Source organism: Lissotriton helveticus, chromosome 8 (assembly GCF_964261635.1).
Source record: "Lissotriton helveticus chromosome 8, aLisHel1.1, whole genome shotgun sequence".
NCBI lineage: Eukaryota > Metazoa > Chordata > Amphibia > Caudata > Salamandridae > Lissotriton > Lissotriton helveticus.
In genome coordinates, this window is record NC_136069.1 from 1147832381 (window position 1) to 1147858838 (window position 26458).

Here is a 26458-nt window from a genome sequence, read left to right on the forward strand (position 1 = left end):
ATTGTTTTAGTCATGAATAGGTTTGAAATCTTACAGATTAAATGAACACCCAAATATTTAAGGAAGTGTTTGTTAATTTTGTCTCTCGGAGTGTTTTCTTACCTCAGGGCCGGCTCTAGGCTCACGGAGGCCCTGAGCAGGGAGTGTAGGTAGGGGGCCCGAGGCCGCCAAATCCCTGCCAGGGGCCGCCACGCAAATATGTATCTAAGGATATATATTGGCGTGGCGGCCCCTGGGGTTTGGCGGCCCTGTGCAGGTGCACAGCTTGCACATGCCTTAGGCCGGCCCTGCTTACCTTCTTTAGATATACATGTTGGTAACAGTTCTGAGTTATCCAATGTTATGTTATACCCTAACATCATTCTAAATCTTTCCAAAACAACTGAAGCAGAGTTGATTAATGTTTCAGAGTTGGTCAGTGAAATTAAAACAATATTCACAAATCGAGACATTTTATGAACTGTTCTTCCCAAGTCTAGCTCCATAATTTATTTTAGCTGTTTAATCGTACGTGCCAGTGATTTGATGGCCATGACAATGAGGAGAAAGGACATCGGACAACCCTACTGGGTACCTCTTTGTGTCTTAAACTTCTTGGAGGAGACGCCATTCACTAGAATTCAAGTTCTTGGTTCTATGTAAGCCAGCATGACCATCGTAATTCAATTCTCCCTCCAACCAAATTTCAGCATCACTTTCCTCAAAAATGCCTAGCTTACCCTGTCAAAAGACTTTTTTCACCTCAAATTCTAGAAAAGGTAGCGGTATCTATTTTTTGTTAGATTGTTCGATAAGATGAGCTGTCTTGATGTTATCAAATGTTTGTCTATTCTGGATTAACCCATATTTGGGTTTTCAGAAGAACTGTTGCCAGTCAAGTGGCCAAAAGTTTCCGAGAGAGTTTATTGTGTAAATTCAATAATGCTATGGACCGGTATGATGAAAGGCCAGACCTCCAAAAACAATAGGTACCTCCAAAATTACACTGTATACAAAATCAGGCCAAAGTTATGTACCTCAGGAAACCTCAGGAAACCTCAGCAAACCCAACACCAGAATGCATGAGTCGAATGCCAGGTAGTCCTAATCACTATAAATAGCTGCACCTCTTAAAAGAACACAAAACAAAGACGCATGGTAGTGAATAAGGGAAAGGAACGCTCTCATGGGGTACACATTATTTCATTTTTATCAGTGTGAAATGTGAATTAGAGTAGAGTCTTTACCAACTAAATGTATAGAAAATTGCGACAGCTTGACAACCCAATTCATCCCAATAACTTTAGGTAGATAATAGTCAGCTCACAATAGACTCCACTCCCCTTCATTACAATCATACAGTCCATGATAACGGCAATAATAAATAACTATATTACAGGCAGTCAGCAGTAAAGTAGCAAAAACTAAAGGTGCACCAACTTTCCCCATACTTAAGAAAATGGCTGAAGTGATGAATAAAGAATCATATTGTTGGTTCAGGTAGGATCCTCAAAGTCCTCTCGTCGAAAGACTATACCAATTGAAGCAGTCTCAAAGGAAATGACGTAGTCCTTCCCTACGGACATTGTTGGAAACATTCTTCAGAAGACAGTCAACATCAAACATGTACAAAGATTAAATACGTAGTCCTGATCACAATGGTGCCCAAAGCAGGATTATGGTGAGTAAGCAAATTACAGGGCTGTGCTCCTATGAGTTTTGGCTGGGGAATCCTTGTCCAAGTCAGGGGAGAAAATAGAGGAACTACACTATTTCACTCACTCAGACAAGGTGGAACAAACATAGGCTATTTGCATGGTATTCTCCATTGCTGCATAATTGCGCACCTGCACATTTACAGACCCCCTCCTTGGCCTATTCAGTCTGCTCCAGTAAAATGTGGCCTAATTCGTATTAAACTGACTTTTCAGGCTGCCAGGCACTTGTGAAAGCATCTCTCTAGAGCGTCTCCTGAAGTGTCTTCTGATGTGTGTCTCTTTTGATGTCGGCCCAACTTAAATGCGTTATTTGGTGATCACGGGCAGAGGTGATTTAGACAGCTGGCACTGATAAGTAGGCAGTTTCTTGTTTGTGACATCAGTGTTTTTGAGGACATTTTTGGTGAAAAAACTGTGAAATTAATGGTATTTCTTTTCCAACAGTTTTCCATAATGACACAGTTTGTACCCTCAAATTTGTTGGCCCTTTCCTGCACGGAGGACCCTTGTATTGTCCCTGCCGCTGCTGGAGTAACTACCACAGGGAAAACACCATAACGTGTCTTACTGGGGTATTGCTTCTTACATCAGAGAGTTTGAGATGTGAGTGTTACAATAGTGTTGTTTTTCGCACATAAAACATCCGATACCTTGTGAGTTTAGTAGAAATATCACTTGAATAGGTCTAGACAGTGGGTCATGAACCCCCCGCTTTAGCAGCTAAAGTGGGGGTAGCTGCTGGACACAATGTCCTGGTAAAACGACCCACTCAAAGGTTTATTAGTTACGTTGTAGATTCTGCAGACAAAAGCCCATAAAAGCGCATTATGGGAATACTTGGTCAAGACTGAGACGGGGGTCAAGGGCTGTAAGCGAGCCAAGTTCATTTAAGGAAACAGAAAAAGAAATAGGGCAAACAACTGAAACAGGGAGGTAGCAAACGGAACAAAAAGAGAGCGAAAGGCAACTGGGGACAATAAGATGAGAAAATAAATAAAGATTGGAGGTAGAAAGCGCAAAGACAAAAAGAAAGGGTGAAAGTAAGAAAATGTGAAAGGAAAGAACTAACACCGGAAATAAGGTAAAGAGAAAGGACAGATGAAAGGAAGGAAGGGTAAAAAGAAGAAAGGGGCAAGGCTGGATGGAACAATGGATGGATGGAAGGGTACTGGATAGAATGGTAGATGGATGAGCGTAAGGATGGATAAATGTGTGAACTGATGTACAGAATAGTGAAAGGATGGATGAAAGTGTGAAATGATGGAGGAATAGAAAGGAGAAAAAGATGCATGAATGGAAATTGGATGGAACTATTCAAGGAAGGGTCACTTTTCTCACTCTTTCATTAGAGGTGTAGTTATAAGTGGGGGGTATTTTCATTTTCTGGCTACTCCCTTGGTACTAGACGTAGCCAGTGCTTTGAATGGGCTGGTAATCGCCCCTTTATAGTACCAACAGTAACAGCAGAACATATTGCCTTTCTCAATAAACAAGCCATAACACCTTAACAGAGTTTCAGTCTCTTATATTGCACAACTGGTCACTAAGCTACAACAAAAAGACTGCTTATTATTAATTACATAGGTGAAACTTATTGCATTTACCAATGCTTGTTCTGGCCTACACCAGGGCAGCGGACATCCTTGCTACGCCAACGTACTTTGTCAAAAACGGAGCCACGTTTTCAAATAAAGTGCAAGACGTGTTCAGGCTTCTTGGTGAGTCAAAAAGAAGAAATATATATGGGCATGCGATGGAACCGGTTTAATTAAATAAAGACTTTCTTCCGGGAACAGTTACGCAATGTGTCATACGTATGTTTTTGTTGTAGTTTCAGCTCCGAGGAATGTTTTGGGCGTGCATCCCTGCCAAACCTGCATGCAGGAAACTCACTGGCTGGATGTCTGTCCGTTGACTGTTTTGCCAGAAGCAAACTGTGAAAAAATACCTTCGCAGGTGGAACTCTGGCAGGAAGATTATGCCTTTGGAACTGGTCAAACTGAACCATTAAATTAGAGATGGGCTATTTAACGTACATCAGTCACAGGTTACCTGGATTTACAAGTAATCCTCGATAGTTTGTGTGCTGCACAGAAACCGAAAAGTTTAATTTCATGTGTTTTTTTTAAACAAAGTTTTTTTTATACAAAGGATAACAATTGTGCCAAAATCTACAGAAACTTCAAACTGCCGGTAGAAATCAATCATAGTTATTTGCATGGATATCTGTGCAGGGACCAAAATAGTAACATGCATTGGGACTTCTTTAAAGGGGCCATCCAGTGAGGGATGTCACAATACTTCAAAAAATCTCAGTGGACGTCATCAAAGCAGCATTCTAGACTGCCTACTGTCGGTGACTGTTTGTGATGCAAGACTAGAGGAGCAGGATCATTTTTTTTCTCTAAACATGTTTTCTCTAAACTGCATGCTCAGTTTAAGGGCACGCACTGTGAACGAGATGCTGTGGAAAACGTCACAGATGTGTAAAGTGGAAAAGGACCTAGAACTGCAGCAAAGCCTTAAAAACTGCTACTGCACTTTATGGCAGTGAATGTTTTGTATACAGGAGCATTGACGTTTTAACTCCTTGGCTGCGGCGGTAATTCCGCCGCGGCACTAGGGGGGAGGGGGGCCGTGCGGCGCCGCCATGCTCGTGACGGAACCACTCCGTCACGAGCCACAGTGGCGCTGTGCTTGTGACGGAATGGTTCCGTCACGGCCCCGCCCGCCTAATAGAACGCTCAGCGCAGGCGTGAAATCAGCACCGCGGCGGCCGGGCCGTGACGGAACCATTCCGTCACCAGCACAGCACCACCGTGGCTCGTGACGGAATGGTTCCGTCACGAGCATGCAAGGGGTTAATGCATGGGCAAAGTGGGCCCTGGCCCAGGGCCCCAGATAGATTCAGCTCCGTTCTGCCCCAATGACCTTGAACAATTCTTAAACAGATTACACATTATTCTTAAACAGAATACTGTTTTCCTTTCATTTATTTTTAATGTGAGTGATATGACCATGCAATATCCATAACAAAGCTTGTTTTAGATCAAAACAGGACCTTACATATGAGAAATGGGATATCACAATGATTATTTGCATTATTAATGACCTGCTGCTGCATTATAATATTGAAACAAAAATGTCACTATGCCTGAATATTAGATGCAAACAGATTTTGAATTTGGACCAGTGTGCCTGGGCACTGGCCAAAGATGGAACCAAAGAGGTGAACTGGATCATTAATTCCAAGCTGGTCCAAACAGGGGGCCCCCAAAATGCCTTTGGACCCTCAAATCCTTAAGATGTCCTTGTACAGGAGAGCATATGAGTGTGCCAGAGGTACAAATGTCCTTGAAAGTTAATTTAGTCCTGGAAAGCAAGATTCTGCATGGTTTGCTACAATAGAATCCATGCAGGGCGCTGGCCCTGCTGCCCCAGCATAGCAGATACACTATTATTTGAGAGGGCTCAAGCATGGGTAGGGCACTTGTGGTAGGAGGGCACAATCCTGAGGGACCAACAGAGATGGATGTGTACCACTAGGCTTAGTATGAGCCTCCAAAGGGCAGTGTCCTGGGGCCAGCCTGATCCCCCAGACCGTCTGCATGAGGTGCACAGGAGAAAGAGTACTTGGAGAACAGCCCAGATTCAATGACGTCAAGTGGCATCAAGCAGTCATCTTCCAGACTGGCTTAGGTGAGGTAAAGAGGGACCTGCTCCACTGTCCAGGGGTGAGCCCTGTAGTGGGCACAGGAGGGTCAGACTCACACCAACCCACATATCCTCCACAACTGCTTCTCTATTCATTAAGGCATAATAAGGTTATGGAAAGAGCTGGGGCGTGTATGTATCTATATGGGGTAAAATGCGAACACATACTCCGAGACAGCACTCTGACCTGGGACGGCGGTGGTGTCCTGTAAGGAGTAGAGATCAGGGCGAACACACCACCTACGGAGGGTGTCCCCAAGAGTGGACAGCAGGGGCTGCACAGTAATAGGCACTGTTTTGGTGATTTACTTCCTCAGCTTTCTGCTGAGGCCCAGAGTCTATCAAGAGGTCCACAGAGCACTGGGGTTGGTCAGTGTGCATGTGTTATGCAAGGAGAGGGTCTCTAGGTATAGGGTAGGTGGGTTGCATTGGATTTTAGTCAATGAATACCTTAGTCATGTAATCTATGCTGTACCCTTATAATGAGGATATATTGGAAATTGATCCTGGTGGAATAGTGTGACTCTGCACATTGACAGATGAATATCCTGCTTCACAAGTGTGTGACATGATACGTCTATGCTACGTGACTTGTATTAATGAAAATTCATTATGTATGGAGTACTTTCCAATAATGTAAACCTTGCACCCAAAAAACCCAATACAATTTGTATTAAAAATATTAAAATACTTTACACATTGTCTCCGACAGTACTAAAGTGAAAACACAACACAAGAAGAACCCCACACCAATTTAGAAAAATAGAGTAGAATTTTATAAATAATTGGATAGCAAAACGAAAGAACTCCAATCAGTAGAACCAGATATTTACAATTTTAAAGATTTAAGTTAAATAGCACCAAAAAGCACAAAGCGCCACTCGCTGCTATCTGGTCGTGTTAGGTCGGGTGAAAGTTACAAGTTCAGGTGTACTGTGATAGTCGTGTGAGGTCGTGTGAGGTCGTGTGAAAGTTACAAGTTCAGGTGTACTGTGATAGAGTGTGGGCCAGACAGAGGGGCCAGGTTAGTCCAGCTGAAAGAGTTACCTTCAAAGTCCAGCGCAAAGAGTTCCGTTCACGGTGGAAAAGGCTGCGAGGAGCAGGCTGGTATGAGGAAGTACCATCTTTCTTGCATGGTATGCCCCCACTTTTTGCTGAATTGCTGATGTACTTTGACTGAGTGTGCCCTGGGCTCCAGCAATTCAGGTGCCCAGGGCCTGTGTTCCTTCCCTAAAACTGTTTTGAAACCTAAACCCAATGTGCATCTCTGGCCACAGGTCAGCCCCTGGTAAATGGTACCCTAGGTACCTAGGGCACTGTGACCAGAGAAGGCCCCTAAGGGCTTCAGCACTTATTCTGCCACCCTTAGGGGTCCTGTACCCAGACAACCACAGACTGCCTTTGCAGGTTGAGTGTCTTGGTGCAGAACAAAACAAAGTCGACATGGCACACATCCTTGTGTGCCATGCCCACAACACACTGACCTGGCATACCTCAGTCACCCCTCTAGCTGTGTGCCCTATGCCAGTGGTGTGGGTACAGGTGCATGAGCCCTGTACCCCTACAGTACCCAGGTCCATTCCTGGGCACTGTAAGTGCAGTGCTGCCATTAAGACTATATGGTGCTGGCAGGATTTGCTTCACTTCATGTTTTATTGTAAATATTATGAATTCCCCAGGGCTTTTTATCTTAAACCTATTTTAAAAAGGATGAATTATGCACAAGCCCGTCCTGCGTTATTTTATCTACAAATGTTGAACCCAGAAAGTATACCTCATGTGGCTGGTTTTTTAAAATGTACTATGAAGTATAGGAAATGTTTGGATATGTAAGACTGTCAAGAATAAAACCCTGTGTCTTCTGCCCCCCTTTTGATAATCCAACAGCTGAATATTTATGTTACGAATAGCCGTTTTTTATAAATTGTAACTTGTCTTGTGTATTTTTATCTGCAAGTTTGGATTGCTAGTTTTAATGTCATGTGCACTTTTATGGTTTTTGTACAAAAAAACCCGAATAAAGTACTTTTGAATTTGAATTTGAATTTGAATTTGGTGCTGGGAGGTGGTCATCACGAACTCCACAGCACCATGATGCCTACACTGAAGACTGAGAAGTTTGGTATCAAACTTCTCAGCACATTAAATCCACACTGATGCCAGTGTGGCATTTAATGTACAATGCACGACTGAGGGCAACTTAGAGTTGCCCCCTGAAACTATCCCACAACCCGTGTCCTGACTGAGAGGTTGTCTAGGCTGCCACCCAGCAAACTTGTTGCTGGACCCCTGGTTAGAGAGCCACCCGCTCTGTGGGCCTGCAACAATGCACATTCTGGGGTGAGGTGCTAGGCCTCCGCCCCCAGGATGGGCAGTGGGAGCTTCAAAGGCTTGCAGCCTTTGTGAGCTTCTCCAGGCCACTTTCTGCACTCAGCAACTGGCCCCCACCGGTTCTGACCCCCACTCTGGTGGGAAGACAGGCGGGAAAACCTAGGTGAGGAAAGGGGGTGTGCCAGCCTCTGCCAACCCCATCCCTCAGGTGGGGGAGGCGAGGTGAAGCACAACTCCAGGCTCTCGCCATCTTGAGGATGGGGAACCCTACCCAATCAGAGACAGGCTCCTGCCCCCCTCCCAATGGAGAGTGGCAGGATAGGGGGTGTACTCACCCCAGGTAAGGGACCCATTGGCCCCGGACCTTCCCCTACCTGTAATGCCCCTACATTTAGTATTTAGGGGCACCCTGAACCTTCCTTCCTCAGATCCCGATTCCGATACAAGAAGAAGAACAAGAAGAAAGAAAACCTGCTGTGCAGCTGCTAATAAGAGGACAACACCAACTGACTTGGTACTCAGCCCTACAGGCCTGTCGACCCTCGAACCTGCTCCTGCTAAATCGTGCGTCTCCTGTGGTCAGCAACCTCGAACACCCCAGAGGAGCTGACTGCCTTGCTCATATAAAGACTGGGACTCCCACGAGCAGTGGTTCTGCTCAAACAGCAACAACCCCTGGTGCCAGCCAGAAACCGCGAATCCAGCACACTCTGCACCCATCGAGCCCGGCCTGTGCCTGAGTGAACAAAGACCAGGAGGACGTCCCCCGGCGATTGTGACCACAAATCCAGCACCCAAGGACCCTCCTCGACCCTCCTGACGACGCCTGCATCCTCACAACCCGGGACCCCTCCAACCGCGACCAGCTGAGGGTAAGATTTCCCGTCACCAAAAACCACCCCTGCACCCGGCGCCCCACGGCCCCCTGTGCCCAACTCATGGGTGGCTACCTAACCTACAGCTTCCCAATTTACCTCTCGAAGTGGTGGTCGCCCCTGAAGAATCTTCATCTCCGAGCTTGCCCGCCTTTGTTCGTCTTGCAGCTTTCCCATTGAAATACATTGGGCGCCCGACGGCCCAAAACCACCCTGCACCAAGCCGCCCGAGTGCCACTGGAAGTGCAGCATCTGTCCTACACTACTTCCCCTCTTGCCCTGTGTAAGTGACCAGGAGTTCAGCTCCCACAGCCGCGTGGCCTGCCTGCTAGCAGCCACCAACTAAAGGCCCCCAGCCCGCTATAGGCTAACATTGGGCCTCTTCACTCTGCACCCGGCTGCCCCTGTGCCACTGAGGGTGTAACAACTGTCCCTACCTGACCCTAGGAGACCCCTGAGTCTTGCCCCAGAACCTTAACTCTGCCAGTCGAGCACTTACCCAAAGACCGATAACTTGATTTTTTCCATAGGGTAACATTGGCTGTTTTCCACTTGGAAATTCTTCCAAGTGTCAAGTTTTGCAACTTCGAAATATTCCTTAAAAATCACCCGATCAGCGAAAACAAAATTACTCACCTGCTATTAGGAGAGATCCTAGTGCTGGATCTTTGTGCCCAGATCTGACCATAAAAGGTAATTACAACTGTGATGTTCCGATAACCTGATTTTCTCCCTTAGGATAACATTGCCTGGTTTTTGCCAGAAATTCTTCAGTCGACTTTTGAAACATACAAATATTCCTTAAAAATTGCCTGTGTAACAAAAACGATTTCTTTAAACTGTTTACAGGAAATGCACCAGGGCTGAATCCAGGATCCAGCCCTGAGTAAGAAAAACATTTGTAAAGTGGTTTTATTGCATTTACTTAAAACTTCCCGTTGAGCTCAATGTTATAATTGTGTTTAACTTGTGTTGCATATTGCAACAACTGTATCTATTGCATTTAAAAGTCTACTGCTATTTGATAGTATTCAAGTGCAACATCTCATTCGGAGAAAGTATTTTTATACCTACTTGTGGTTCTAAAATAAAACAACAATATATTTTTATAAACAAAACAATTTGTCCAGAGTGTTTGAGACCATTTGCTGACTGAGTGTTCACAGCAAATGCTTTACACTGTCCTCTAATACTGCCTTACTGCTTGACCAAGCTACCACTTTAGAGAGTAAGGTTATATCTAACTTTAGCCTCTGCCAAACCTCTGGGGACTATGGACCCTGTGCACACTGTACCTTACTTTGGAACAGTACATACAGAGCCACTTTCTTACAGCTGGGCGTTGCGGACGGTTGGTGCCAGAGCTTCGCGTTGGTGGTCACTGGAGCTGTTGATGCTGTAGCTCAAAGTGCAGGCCTCGCGCTGCCAGGCATAGTTGGTGTTCAACGTAGCACGAAGAGTTGGGTTTGCTGGAACTTCGCTCTACCGGACGGGCCAAGGGGCAATATCTTGGTGCAAACAGGCCCGTTTGCATTCACAAAAAGCCCAAAAACTTCAGGGAAGCTCAACTAAGGCCACACCAAGGGTCCAGGATCTAAAGGTCACCACTTGGGGGTCAGCAACTCACTCCAGCAGAGGCCATCAGGATTCAGGCCGGTCCAGTTGCAGGTCCAGGCAGCAAATCAGAGGGGCAGTTGCAGAGAGCCTCTGGAGCTCATTATGTCCCTGTAGCACAGAACAGGTGGTCAGGTGGCTTAGAGTCACTTCTGCCTGGAATGAAGGGTGCAGGTCCCACCTTCCTTCTCAGCAAGCAGGGCAGCAGGCAGCAGAGTAGCTGTCCTTCTAGCAGCAAAGCAGCACATCAGTCCTTCTTCTGTAGTATCCACAGATCCAGGAGTGTACTGAAGTGTTGGTGTCAGAGTCCAATATTTATACCAGATGCCCACTTTGAAGTAGGTGAGTCTTCTAGAGGTTTTCACCCCCCAGAGGTGCTTGGAATTGCCTGTCTCCCTGTCCTGGTCCCAGATTGTCTGAGGTCACAATAGATTAGTGTCAAACCCTTTGTGACTATACCCAGCCTGGGCATTTGTGATGTCCACGTGTGGCAGGTGACAGCTCCTTTCCCTTGTTGAGTGAGAGTGGGCCCTGCTACCAACACCTAGCTTACCTTTGTCTCACTGTCTGGGAGCAATGCGCTATGACAGACTGCCAAGTACACATAGTCATGTGACCCAGGATACAGGCAACAGACACCAAATGGTTGGGACAAGAAAATGCTAACTTTCTAAAAGTGGCATTTTCAGAATGGTGAATAAAAATACTGCTTTATCATTAAAGAGTGCTTTTTTACAATTCCATAGACACCAAACTCGCCAGTCATACCTGCTCCCAATTGATAGTTATCACTTATTCAATGTAATATGGAAACCCAATGCTATCCTGTTGTAGAGGTAGTCCTTGCAGTAATGAAAATCGAATTTAAGAGTTATTTACTACCAGAACATGTATAACTTTAAATACATGTCCAGCTTTTTAAATATGTTGCACCCTACCGCTTACCCCAGGGTTGACATATGTATTAAATAGGAAGGTTTGGGCTTGGTAATAGTTCTACTTAAGTGGTTGGCACCATAAGTGCTGCAGGCCCACTAGTAGCATTTAATTTAAAGGCCCTGTCGACATGCATTACCACTTTACTAGCAAAGTACAAGTAAATTAGATATGCCAATTGGGTGGAAGTCAATTGTACCATCTTTAAAGGATAGAGCACAAGCACGTTAGCAGTGGTTAGCAATGGTAAAGAGCACAGAGTCCTAAAGCCAGCAATAACGAGGTCAGCAAAAATGGAGGAAGAAGGCAAAACATTTGGGGATGACCCTGCAGAAAGGGCCAAGTCCAGCAGGGGGTCTGCCATGTGTGAGTTTGTTGAGGTTTGCGTACGAGTAAGAAAGCCTGTGAGTGTCTACAGAGAATAGGCCAAGGCATACACATAAGCGTATTCAACATTTATCTGACTTGAACTAGAACTAGAGAGGGAATTGACTTTGGGTTTATCGTGGGACTCAACTTGTGTTTACAGGGCACCCGGATGTGGATACCTAGTATCCAGGTTGGATGTCTTTCATTGGTGTGGGAAGAGAGGATTTGGAGCTACAGTGGAGGTCGTGGCTGATGGCTAGGGTGAGATTCTCCTTATAAATCCCATAAGATTGTTCATGCCTGTTCTGATGGTTGAAGAGAAGCCTGAAAGCGGAAGGTGCTGTGGAGAAGGTCTGACCTATAGTTTGTTGCCTAGGTCAGTTAGGGGATATGCCTGTGCAGAGGAGAGCAAACGTTATAGATTGTGAGTAGCCTTGTCTTGTGGGTTCAGAAAGGTCTTTGCGAATCCGAGAACCCTGGAGAGTAAATAGAATATCTGTTGTGCTTGTATATAGCCAGAAGAAGGTGTAATTTAGGGCTACTTGGGGGTCTGTTGAGACTTGTGACCATAAAGAAATGTGGTAAATTTGATAGTAGGTATAAGCATATAAGAACACTGAACTTGTGCACTGGCTCGGAGGCCCAGAATAAAGGGGTTTGGGCAGTGTGGACCTCTTCCTAATGGTGTGGGAGAATGCACATGGAGACCAGGTGTGGACCAGTTTGGTTGGTGCTTCTGCAGGCCCACAGGTGCCGAAAAGGGAGGGACGGAGGAAGGGAGGGAGGGGAGCGTCTAAATCTGACAGAAAGTTTTAGTTTAGTTTAGTCCCAGAGGAGGGAAGGTTTGAAGTTGAGTTGCCAGGATGGACAGTCTTGCACGACTCTGGCCCTGCTATTCCAGCATGGTTGGCGGGGGAAGGGAGGACTACTCTGGGAGAACCCAAGCATTGATGGGCCTCTCCTAAAGGCTGGACAGAACTCTCAGGGATGCAGAGGTTGATCGGAGTAGCAAAAACGTTGGTTTGAACTACTGGTGAAAAGAACCCTTTCAGTCCGTACTAGACTGGGTTTCCTAGTTTTTTTAAACAAGCACTGGCAAAGCCATTGGGACCTATGGGCTGTGCCAATGACTTTTGGTGATGCTGTACAGTATGGGCGAAAAACACTTTGTCACTGATGTGTAGAATGGCCAAAAGAACAAAAATGTATGGTGACACGACCAGTAGCAGCAGTATCATTTTGAAGTTGTGAGCATGTGTGATGATGTATGCAGGTATGCATCATCACACAAGCGTGCATGCATCATCACACATGTGCACCTATGAAATGACTAAGGCACCATTATTTTTATTTACAGATCCGAGATAGGTTGTACATTTTTTGTTAATGCACCTGAAGTAGCGTGGAAGCACTATTTTAAGGGGGAGCGTTCAGCAGCTATTTGCTGCCAGGCCACCCCCCAAAATAAATAAATAAATAAATAAATATATATGTATATATATATATATATATATATATATATATATATATATATATATATATATATATATATATATATTTAAATATGTTTCACAAGGAGGGAGGGTGATACTAGAGGAGTGGGTGGGAGGGGTAATAAAAGAGAAGTAAAGCCAGAGTGTGGGGAGGAGAAGGGAAAAATCAGCACACAAGGGAGAGGGCAATAAATATGGTGCAGGAGAAGCATTAGAGGGGGCAGGGGAGAAGAACACAAGTGAGAGAACAACATGTGAGACCTAGGGAGAAGAAAATGTGGGAGAGAGAAACATGGAGCGTAGGGGAGAAACATACATGCAAGCAGTATGGATTGTGGGGGGGGGGAAGAGAATATAATGGAAGAAAAGAGCTACAAAACACAGGCACACTCATGGAGTGCTTAACCAACAAGAAAAAAGTACTTCCTTAAAAATGGTCAGTGGAAGAAAACAAGTCAGCCAATCAAAAGGATTGTAAAAACGAGATGTTCCAGGGGAGGGACAACACAGAAGTGGTAGGAAAGCCAACAAATAAGCAAGCAAACAAATGAGACTGTCAATAATGGTAAGCAATTGGGGGGGGGGGGTCTAAGCCCACTGCAAGTTCACAATATGTCATTCATAACCAGACAGCTTGTGCAGTCTGGTAGGCGAGACCTAAAAACATAAATGTGTTAAAATGTATTATTTGCAAAGCTAAAAGAGGCTTAGAAAATACCATAGGGCTGCAATTGCATCTCAAACCGCGATGGGGACATTAGACCCAAAGAATTATCACTCTAAAAAATACACTTAGACAGTAACGTAGACAGTGTGACATGGGCCCTAGTGCAAGGAAGAAAAGGGATGTTTATAAAATAGAGCAATAATCAGGCTTCATCTGAGCCCCTGTATCTGCAGCACCACTGGAAGCTATACCACTGCACACAGATCATTTGGTTACTCAGTGGAAAGGGCACTTAAAATGTACAAAGTGTCCCTTAAGTTTGTTTTAAATGTTGTAACTTTCAACTGCTTATAAACGGAGTTATCCCTGTTTGTTAGGAAACAATGCATGTCTATATACAAAAATATTTCAAATGTCTCTTTTTTCATTTCTGTGCGTTACTATCCGACCTATTTTTCATGTACACATAGGACAAATTAGCCACTCTACAGTTATTGTTAGGATTTCATGAGATAGAAATTCTTCAGATTTTTGATGGGTAATAACTTTGCCACCGTTTGACGAATCTCCATGAAACGTTGCAGACTTATTCCTTTTTCTACATTGGCTGATGGTGCAAAATGTCATGATGATTAGTTAAAGGGGTGCAAAGAAAAAACGGGGGACCCAAAACACGTTTTTCTACTAATGCATTTTCCATAGACTTTTTTAGAAAGATGTAGCGACATAAGGGATGAATGGATTTTTATGAAATTTAGCAGGAACATAGATTATGGTGTGGAAAGTTTCCTTTTTCTAATTTGATCAAAACGGGTTCAGGAGTTTTTCCGCAATAAGGGACAAAATCTTAGTGATCTACTGGGTAATGGTATACCGTAGTACTTTTGAGGTATAATACAGTACAAAGCAATGACAAACGTTCATAATATTATTTATTAATAAAAACCATTACAAAATAAAAAGGCAGCTATTGAAGAAATGTGGCACTTTACCAAAGGCTGAATAGTTAGTAGAAGGTATTTTTATTGTTGTAAATATTTAGTTTACGGAGTACCACGGTACCACAGTACCTACTGAAATATATATATTTTAAAGAATTTATGACAAAAGACACTTGAGGATGTGCCACTCCACTCTACGACACCCCACTCCACAACCTGCCAGTTCACTCTACAACACACCACTCCACACTGTGCCACTGAACTCTACGACACCCCGCTGCACTTTATGACACACCACTCCACTGTATGACATGCCACTCCACTGTACGTCACTCCACTCTACGTACCTACACTCAGCAAAGGTTCTGTAAACGGTTGCCACATGGATAATATTGCATTCATGGCCTCTAGGACTGAGAACCACCAGCTAAGTGACACAGTTGGGATGACTCTTTCAAAGTACAAAATCAGAATTATTTGTGTTTTATTGTCTGTGCATAACAAAACAGGGCACCAGAATGGACTAAAAAGTCAATAGAATTCTTCATTAACTCTGTAGATTGTAAAGATGCTTTCCGCATATCATCCAACAAGTGGCAAGGACCTCTTACAGGGAAGCACTTCAGCTCAGGTATTGATTTTGACAGGTCCTCACACAACTTTTTCATATACGTAGCTGAATCACTGCAAATACAAACAAAATCACTCCAATCTTTTTTGAACTTAGTAAAACTTTTTACAGCATCATTCCAAGTGACACTGAATTCCATGTTTTCCTAAGGTCTGGTGTCATGTTTTCACCAGTATCCCAGATGCTTTGTGACTGCACTCTTTTCACATATACCTGTCACTATATCTGACATTGAATGACATGCCTAATGCTTAAAGCCTGGGGTGTTTGGCAATTCACCAATATCAATAATGACTCACTAGAAAAGGGGGCTGATGTATCAAGGGTTTTTACTCATTCTCTGTGGGTAAATGTGATGGTACATATTTGGAAAGATTCTTATGAAACCTATATTTTTCTTAGCAGTTAAAGACTCAAACGTAGCCAAAAAACTCAAATATGATTTTGATATTTCCTGTTTCTCTACAGTTTATAAAATAAATAAATAAACAACAAACAACCCCTGTATCTTTGGACCAAAGCCCACAAAACTGAAAAAAGTAAGAAGAATCAATATTTTAGTGACATCCCTAAACAACAAAACTCAAGCAGAATAATGTTTGCCAGTCTTTCTTACTGCTACCATATTTAACAAAGTTACATTGTACTGGCCGCTTCAGGAAGAAATAAAAATGCATCTTTCACTCTCCTTTTCCTTTCTTTGAATGACATTTAGTTTGTGGTTGTGAAGGGTTTTTTCAGTGTTTATATGTTTACACTGGTGAGGGCTATTTCCCTTACGGTGGGGTTTTATCAGTTATTATAGGTTTAAACCTAAAACCAGACTGGCTAGCCATAGCCTAAAGCAAGTGACCTGTTGATTGTTTGTTAAGTGGAACTAAGAGGACTACGGAAACAGGTCGGATTTACGTGATACACAGGGGCAAGGTGAGGGCCCAGGGATTTACGTGATACACAGGGGCAAGGTGAGGGCCCAGAGATAGGATGTTTATGTCACGCATGTTAAAAGGCACGACTTCACTTGAGAATGGTGGTGGGGTAAAGCCTGGAATTTCAGATAGGTAAAACACCTCCTTCTGTTTCCCCGAGGGTCCGCTTTCACTGAAGGTGGAGTACAAGAGGAGAGACCTACTGCCTTAGAAAGATAAAACACCCTAAGGAAAAGAGGAGTGACGTAACTCCAGGCTGCCATATCCACAGATCTTTTGTATTTCCAGCCTTTTTTCCCCAAACTATAACAATACCAATGCTACCATGGTGTTTTCAATAAATATCTCAAACTTTCATACTGTCTGTGTAGTGTTCTGTTCAGCTAGCCTGTTACAGTGAGGTAAAGCTTCATACTATTTTTTAAGCGTTATATGAAGAAATAGGGCACTTTACCAAAGGATGAATAGTTAGGGAAAAGTATTGTTATTGTTGTATATATGGTAGCAGAGAAATAAAAAGAATTTATGACAAAAAAAAAACTCGACGACACGCCACTTCACTCCACGACGCACCACTCTACAACATGCCAGTTCACTCTACATCACTCCACTCTACTGTATGATATGCCACTGCACTCTAATGTATGCCATTCCACTGTACAACATACCACGCCACTCCATTCTACGCAACTCCACTCTAAGATACTCTATGACACACCACTCCGCAGTACATATTGAAATGAAAAAAAATTACTTATGACAAAAGACACTCTGTGACGCGCCATTCCACTCTGTGACACACCACTTCTTTCTACGCCACGCCACTCCACTCCACTCTTCGACATGTCACTCCAGTCTATGACATGCAACTTCACTCTATGACATGCAACTTCACTCTATGACACTCCACTCCATGTCTTCTACTTAAAGACACTCTACGACAAGCCACTCCATGACACACCACTCCACTCTACGACATGCCATTTCACTCAATGCTACTCCACTCTACAACACTTTACTCTGCTCTGTGAGCCTCCGCTATATGTGACTCTACTACACTGTATGACACTCTACAACATGCTATTCCACCCCACTCTACCATACACCTCTCCACTACACGACACTTCACGCCACGGCACAACATGCTACTAAACTCAGCAACATGGCACTACACTCTACACCTCTCCAGTCTACGCCCCTCCACTCTAAGATAATCTAAGACATGCCGCTGTATGACATGGAATTCCACTTTAATGCACGACATGCAACTCCACTCTACTCTACAACACACTAATGCAGAGGATCCGCAAGCTCAACTACCCATTGTGATGTGCTGGCCGCAACCTGAACGAAATGTTGCAACCACATTCTGAAGACTCAGTCCAGAGTCCTAAAAAATAAAAGAAAATAGATGTATGGGGTAGGATAGGGGCACCCTGACCCCCTGGGCAGCCTTGTGGGGGGTTACCAGAAGGATCCCCTTGCGTCAAATTGGGAAAAAAGGTTTTTATTTATAATTTATTTAGCGACCCTTGACCCTGCTTGCAGGTCAGGCCGAGCCCCACACCGCACAGCTCCGCCTGTGTGTGCCTGCCTGGAGCCAGCTGCTGCCGCCTCGTGAGTTCTCCGCTCCCCCCTTACCCTCTGCTGGTAAAATTGTACTGTGCCGCTATTTTCCTTGTTCTGCCGTTCTGCTCTAAACTGTACTGTGCCATTTTATTTTTATCACTGTTAACTGTTGCCCTGCGTTGTTGACTGGATAGCGCCCCTGCCCCCGCAAGATCGCAGACATCCACGACAGCTTCAGCGCCACGACGGCCCCGCCAACCACTGAGACCCTCATCGCCAACACCACCTGCCGCCTGATTGCATGGTCCAACGTCAACGACGATGACACCATCAAAGTCATGAACTCCGTCCACTCTGGATCCCCGTCTGACCCATGCTCACACCACGTCTTCAACAAAGCCAGCACAATCATCGCACCCCATCTCCGGAAAGTCATCAACACATCCTTCGAGACAGCAACCTTACCAGAGAGCTGGAAGCACGCCGAGATCAACGCCTTACTCAAGAAACCCAAGACGGACCCCAAGGACCTCAAGAACTTCCGTCCCATCTCCCTGCTCCCATTCCCGGCAAAGGTCACAGAAAAAATCGTCAACAAGCAACTGACCCGCTACCTCGAGGACAACAACATCCTGGACCCATCCCAGTCCGGTTTCCGCCGCAACCACAGCACCGAAACCGCCCTTATCGCTGCCACCGACATCAGGACCCTGCTTGACAATGGAGAAACAGCAGTCCTCATACTCCTGGACCTGTCAGCCGCCTTCGATATGGTCTGCCACCAGACACCATGAACACGCCTACACGACGCCGGGATCCAAGAGAAGGCCCTGGACTGGACCACATCCTTCCTCTCCGGCAGAACACAGAGCGTCCGCCTCCCCCCCTTCAGCTCCACCGCGATAATCTGCGGCGTACCCCAGGGCTCCTCCCTCAGCCCAACACTATTCAACATATACATGGCACCCCTCGCCCACGTCGATGGTCAGCACGACCTCAACATCATCTCTTACGCTGACGACACCCAGCTGATCATCTCCCTCACCAAAGACCCTCACACCGCCAAAACCAACCTCCACGAAGGAATGAAGGCCATCGCCGAATGGATGAGGAACAGCCGACTGAAGCTGAACTCGGACAAGACGGAGGTCCTCATCCTCGGCTCCACCCCTTCAGCCTGGGACGATTCCTGGTGGCCAACATCACTGGGAACAGCCCCGACAGCCACTGAACACGCACGCAACCTGGGGGTTATCCTCGAGTCCACCCTCTCCATGACCAAACAGGTCAACGCCGTCTCCTCATCCTGCTTCAACACCCTACGAATGCTCCGCAGGATCTTCAAGTGGATCCCCACCGAAACTAGAAGAACAGTAACCCAGGCCCTCATCTCCAGTAGACTAGACTACGAAAATGCCTTCTACGCAGAAACATCAAACAAACTCCTGAGACGGCTGCAACGTATCCAGAACGCCTCGGCACAACTAATCCTCGACATCCCCCACTGCAGCCACATCACACCCCACCTGAGAGACCTACACTGGCTCCCCGTCAACAAGACGATAACCTTCAAGCTCCTCATCCACGCACACAAGGCCCTCCACAATGCCCGCCCAGTGTACCTCAAAAAACGACTCAGCTTCTACGCCCCTACCCGCAAGCTCCGCTCCGCCAGCCTCGCCCTCGCCACAGTGCCACGCATCCGAAGAACAACCGCCGGCGGCAGATCCGTCTCCCACCTCGCCGCCAAGACCTGGAACACCCTCCCCACCAACCTACGGCAGACCCAAGACCTCCTGGCCTCCAGACGACTTCTCAAGACCTGGCTCTTCGACTAGTAGCAGCACCCCCCCTCTCCCAGAGCCTTGAGACTCTCAGGGGTATGTAGCGTGCTTAACAAATGTCCTGATTGATTTGATTGATTGATTGATTGATAGGTACTCTGTGCATGTGCAGGGCTAAACATGATACCAGATACGCTCTGGAACAGCGGGATCCAATAAAAGTGAGAACAGCCACTGGATTTATAAGTCTACTTTCGAGATATGTGTGTGTGTCTAATCTATATGCCACCGATCTCAAACCTGATAAATTAGCTTCCTTCCAGCAACCTACTGCCATTATGAAACATTGTGTGAATGTGTATTAAGATCTGCAAGCTTCTCACATGTTGCTTGTGTTCAATTGTCAACAATATCTGCTTTACAAATCAAATAAAATCACGTTTAACTCGAAAATACAACTTAGAGGGGGTGAGGGCACACAAACATACACACACACCCATGCATACAAAAACAGACATGTGCATACACACCCGTTCACAACACTCACTCACAACTATACATACATTCATACATGCACCAAACAATCAATAAAAATACAACACTCACCTGCTACAGCTCTCGGGGAGGTAAGCCTTGGAAGTGCCAGGAGGGGTGGGACTGCTGCCTCCCCTCAGAAGCAGTCCCTACCTTGTCACAGAATAGTACTGGGTCAGATAGACTGCTGACCCCACTCACTCTGTGATGAGGTGTCAGTGACAGCCTCTCGGCCCTGGGCACTTCAGGGCTTAAAACTGAAGAACCTAGGTACAAGGCTATCAATGACGCTCCCCCTTGTCACGAGGATGAGGGCCTCAAGGACGTTTGCCGAGCTGAGGAGGTCACACCCACAGGAGCTCTGACATCCTCAGCCCAGCAAAGTTCAGCTCAGGCAGTCAGGAGCCTGTGCATTTAACGCATGTCTAGCTCCTGGCTATCTGACCTGAAAATAAAGAATATCTGTCAGGCTGACTTTGCTCAGTCTGACAGACACTCTTTATGCCCAAAAGGTGCAGGTGTGGCCCCTCTGCTCATAACCCCTTGGCTGCGGCGGTAATTCTGCTGCAGCGCTAGGGGGGAGGGGGGGGCGCGCGGCGCCGCCATGCTTGTGACGGAACCACTCCGTCACGAGCCTCGGGAGCGCTGTGCTTGTGATGGAGTGGTTCCGTCACAGCCCCGCCCGCTCAATAGAACGCGCCGCGCAGGCGCGGCGGCCAGGCTGTGACGGAACCACTCCGTCATCAGCACAGCGCGTCCGTGGCTAGTGACGGAGTGGTTCCGTCACCAGCATCGATGAGGTTAAAGATGGGCCACTGCTGAGCATGTAGCTGAACCAAAAATGTTAAATGCAGTTACCCTTAGATGAAAGGCTTACACAATTATTACACTTAACCTTTTTCACCACCCCACTAACCCTCCCCCTACACCCTCCATTGCACTCCAATTTTTATACATGTTGACTAGAGGGCATGGACTTTCCTGGGCAAGGTCCAAGTCCTAACAAAGAAATGCAGCATCACCAACCAGACAATGTTGTTGCTACACAGCTACCTGCAGAAATCGGTCTCAGGCAGTGTCAGGGAAGCCATGGGGTTCTTCATCAGGTCGGACATGGCACTGCCTTTTGGGGTGACACAGAAGAAAGGGATTCCTGTGCTGTTGTCAGCAGGGCCGTCACTCACAGATAAGACTGTCCCAAAGGGCACTCCGCGGATCTGTACAAAAAACACAACTGTTGGTTAAAATATGCATATTAAACCAGCCTTCTAACCAATCCAGAAACGTCTCTAAGGCCAAATTGTGAACTTCCCCCACACACAGCCACATGGCGAAGGCCTGTCTCCCTCCCACAAATTTCACAACCTGCCATTCCTACACACCCTAGTGCCACAATACCTTGGTGAATGGACTGCCTATCTGCCAACTCACACGATGCCACCGTGTGACACGTGATATCCAGGGGCGTAACACAGGCCCCCGCAGCGCACGCGGTGCGGGGGGCCCCTAGCTCCAAGGGCCCCCCTCGGCACTGAACTCTGGCCGGGAGAGCTCCTGAATGAGCCCGGAGGGGGCCCTCTTAAGTCCCGTGCAGGGAGGCCCCCTCACTTTTCGTTACGCCAGTGATGATATCGGTTCCCATCACACGGTCTCCAGGTGAGGAGCCGATATCACACAGTGGCAGGGAAAGTGAGCTGAAAACCACAGTGGTTTTCCAGCTCGTTTTCCGAGGCTTTGAACTGCTGACGTCCATTAAGGGCTGTGCAATCACCCCAGGACACCCGCACCAGACTCAGCAAGCTTTTTTGTTTTTTTGGGGAGGAGGGGGCTTGGGGCGGGGTGGGGTTCAAAAGTGCCTCGCAGGTACATCTTGGCATGAGGCCCCACCCCCTTTAAGGCTCCGCCCCCTCCTCACAGGTGAGATTGTTCTTCAAGTCGGCAGGCATGGGGCTGCGATCCACAAATAAATGCAAATACTCATAAATAAATAACTCCTGCCGCGCTTCTTTCTGTAAAGTAGTACTGGGTCTCCCTTGCAAGTATGAATGTTGTGCAGATTTGCGGAGCACATTATCACTCAAGGGTATCCTGGCACTGAGCAGTTGTGAGCCTAGGCGCTCCTAGTGGGATTGTGGGAATACTCAAAAAGCCAGGGGGCATATTTACAAGGACCTTGCGTGATTTTTGCGTCACATTTCCCATGTTAAAAATGACGCAAAAGTGGCGCAAGAGCCTTGTAAATAAGCCCCCAGGGGGCAGATTTACAAGCCCCTTGCACCACTTTTGCATCACTTTTAACATGGGAAATGTGACGCAAAAGTGGCGCAATGGCCTTGTAAATAAGCCCCCAGGGGGCAGATTTACTAGCCCCTTGCACCACTTTTGCATCACTTTTAACATGGGAAAAGTGACGCAAAAGTGGCGCAAGGGGTTTGTAAATCTGCCCCCCCCGCCCCCCTCTTCAGCTTCTGGCGAATTCGAGAAGTGAGGAGAAGGCTCTTTATGTAGCAGCAGCTCGTTCCATGCTTTAGGAGCGATTTAATATAACGTGGAGAGGATGTGGTCCGTCCACTACACTACCGACTTTGGTGCTGGAAACCAAGGTTCGAGCCTCGGGTCCTGTCCGCATCTTGTGATTCTGGGCAAATCATTTAATCTCCCCATACCTGAATGCGCCCTTTAATATAAATCTGCATAAAAAAAATCCTGCTTCACGTGACACAGAGGCGCTACATAGTTACCAATGGGCGGCACGTTGTAGTTTTACTCCAGGATTTATCTGCTGCGCGGCTACCATGGCAACAGGCCCGCTTGTGGCTTTTGCTTACAACTAGGGCAGCCTGTCTCCAGTGCAGGAGAGGGCGTTATTTATGTTGGAAAAGCTCGAGACAATGGTGAAAATTGATTAGCTACAATACGAGTGTTGTTTAAGTATTCTGGTGTAGGAATGTGCTCTATACGCCCCGGAGGGCCGTTTCGTCGAGCAGTGGCTTGCTCTTCTTAAGGCATCCCGGTTAACACTCCTCTAGTCAGAACCATGCTACCCTGCTAAAAAAAAAAAAAAAACACACAATTAAACAGCTAACCAAGACACCCATGTGATTGCTAAAGGCTAGGAGCTAATACACCTGCTACGAAAGATTTAAAGTAACGCAGGAAATAGACATTAAAAGGTAGTGGGGCGCCCCAGCATAGCCAGTGAGCTCAGGAACACTAATACACCAAAACAAGTGGGTTATTAGGTCAAGAACATAAACATAAACCGACTTTATTAATCAGAGTGCCTGAAACACTGCCTCGTTGTGCCACCTGTACCAGCACCGACAGCCCACATACACAGGCTCGAGGCGCTGCATTAAGCGCTACATGATGGATATAGATTTTCATTTTATTGCCCCTTCCGTACCTTTTCCTGAGTAGACTCGGTCGCCAGGAAGCCCCAGTTGTTTGACTGGGCAAGGAAGCGTGCGGTCCTGGCCCCCTGCTCCTGGGGGGAGCCAGGGGCCCGGGAGGGGCTCGCAGTCTCGCTGGCACCTTCCCTCTTGTAAGAAAACATCCTGGAGGGCGAGGACGCCTGCTTGGAGCGCTCAGGGCCGGGCCTGGCCTTGGCCTCCCCATCTTCCTTGTACAGGGAGGCCGGGTAGCTGTGCTTCCAGATGCCGAGCGTGTCCTCCAGCAGCGCGGGCAGGGCCTCCTCGGTGGAGGCGCTATCCAGCTCCTCTTCAACCTCGTTGGTGACAGACCACGAAACCGAGTTGACAATGACATACCCGGGAGCAGACGACAGCACCACGCTGGAGGCCAGAAGCCACAGGAGCCAGCCCCCCGATACAGCCCCCTTTCTCGGTTCTGCAGGATAACGGGGCTCAGACATTTTGCAACCAGGAGCTGCCCACGCAGGGATTCATAGGTAGGGAGACAAACTGTCAACTTTCGAAGGGAAGCAGCCCCCTCGTGTGGTCAAATGTATCAAAGACATGCACATTTTTGCACCATACTGTATAGGTGGGCTGCAGCAGTGAACTTGATTTTGAAAACCTGCAGTTTGCGGTCTACGACTGTTTCGAAAATTAGGAAAATCAGCAGATTAATAAAGTATATATACATAAAAAAGAAAAATATAAACCTGGCATTTTTTAAATTCTCTTTTTTGTTTAGGAATTTGAAACTGGAAGCCAAAAATTCAGTGGGTATTCCTTAGCTTGATTGGGGGAGCAGCGCAGATAAAGCAAACACAATGTAGTAGGGCAATTTGAATTGGCAATGGTATTCACTGGAAAAAAGAGAGAACCTATTAGGAGCAAAAAAAATAAACTGATATGCTGGAGTCCCACACATTGCTTCACCTTTTCGAAATAAAATCACATTTGGAAAAGCTACAATCTTCGAATTAAAATTTAATTTGTTAATATTTTTTGTTTGTAATTAAAACTTTTTTGGGTGTATTTCTTGATGAATACGTGTTTCTGTATTGTATTTATTGTTTGCCGGTTCAAATCATAGAAACTGCTTTAGGCCGTGTTCCCTGTCTTCCAGAAGAGATCAAGTCGGGGACCACAGATTGTCAAAAGTTTCGGGGACCACAGATTGTCAAAAGTTTAAGAGCCCCTGAAATTTAGCATCTTTCAAAAAGATATATATATATATATAATATTGCAGTTTTCAATAAGAATATTGCGTCAATTCACAATATGTGGGTAGGCAGACGGTACAAATCAAATTATTTATTGTCGTCAATAAGTACTTTCTATGAATTATCCAAAAAACAAAGGGACTCATTTATAAAAAGTGACACATCGCTGCATGAAAACATCGCTGCGTCACTTTTCACTGCGCCCTCCTTGCGGCACCAATGATGCGTCATATTTGTAGTATGACGCATCATGGCGCAAGGAGTTACAGATACGTCAGTATATCTGACGTATCAGTATGGCGCAAAAGTGACGCATTGCTGGAGTGTGTCACAAAAGTGACGCAACTCCAGCAATGTGTCCTTTCACATGGGCAAGTCCCATGTTGTTGGTGCCTGCGTCAGTCTTACGCCTGCCATGAGGCAGGCGTAAGATTTTGACGAAATAGCGGCCAAGAAATGGCACAGTGAAATCTTATAGATTTCACTGGGTCACTTCTATGACTCTTTCTTGCGTCAAAACGCCCCCCCTTGCATACATTATACCTGGCGCAGGTATAATGTGGCGCAGGGGTTTACAAAGTGACGCATCTACCTAGATGCATCACTTTGTAAATATGGCATAACTAGGCGCATTTTTTTACACTGCTGGTGTGCCACAAACAGTGACGCACCAGTGGTGCAAAAGTGACGCAAGGGCTCATAAATGAGCCCCAAAGCCTGTAAAATAGTCACACTTTCCACATCAAGTATAATGACGACATGTGTATTCGTTACGCAATGGACAATAAAAGATCAAAAAGAAAAAATAAACCAAGTCAAAAATCTCTACCCCCTTCATAACCCCAACCACCCATCCATCAATCATGCTCATCGGCAAGTTGATATGACATGTGCATAACCCCGAATATAGATCTAAGGGCCAGTCAGTAGGGCTTGTCCTAGTGGATCTTATAAAACCTTTCAATATTATCAGGTGTCGTGGGTGATGAGGTGATAATGGTTTCACTTAGTTATAGGCAGGGCACAAGTCATAAAAAAAGAAGTGGGGCGACTAACCAGGTTAGGCAGTATGCAAGTGAAATCATGACGTGTCGCATCACAGCGCATGATGTCACGACTCGTGACATTGCACGTGACCTTACAGGAAGTGACCTCACTGGATGTGACATCACTAGAAGTTTAATCAGATATTTAGTCCTAATACATGTTCAATAGGTATAACATGAGTATATTTAAGCACATTATGGGATTTAACAAATTAGATTTGGCGTCGGAGTTTTGCCAAAAATGGAGCAATCCAACGCAAAATCTGGGCCTCAACTAATATATACATTTTTTTAAACCCTGTCACAAAGAAATTGACAACAAGGAGAAGCATGGCAGTAGATCTGTTCTGTTTAATTGGTTGCAAAATCTGCATCTAAAAATATTTTATAGGTTAAGGCATCTGCTATAAAGGTGCCCAGTAAATCTCAGTGAATAATAATAATGGTGAGATAACTCTGGAGGTTAATGCACTTGCTGGAGCGATCTGTTTTTTGTGAAGTCCAAGATTTGAATCACAGTAGTATAGAAAGTTCATGCATTTCGTGCAAAGCAAAATCTGCTGCGTGCAGATGACAGATTTTTATTTTATATAGATAGTAAAGTGGGTTACTTCTTTGAACACAGATAATTTTGTTACCTGCAGTTCATAAATTGTAATCCTTGTAATATAGCACAGTGAGCTATGAAGGACGTT

General features: G+C 45.8%; 1 protein-coding gene across 1 annotated transcript in view; it reads right to left on the reverse strand.

The window, feature by feature from the left end:
- The window catches only part of CREG2 (cellular repressor of E1A stimulated genes 2), a 68937-nt gene extending 44958 nt beyond the window's left edge, over positions 1-23979 (reverse strand). Inside the window, exons 1-2 of the mRNA XM_078658036.1 lie at positions 23491-23979; positions 21138-21301 (exon numbers count right to left, since the gene is read on the reverse strand). Coding sequence (XP_078514162.1) covers positions 21138-21301; positions 23491-23958 — 632 coding nt within the window. The 5' untranslated portion in view covers positions 23959-23979. The remainder of the gene's footprint in view (positions 1-21137; positions 21302-23490) is intronic.
- Positions 23980-26458: the final 2479 nt, after the last annotated feature.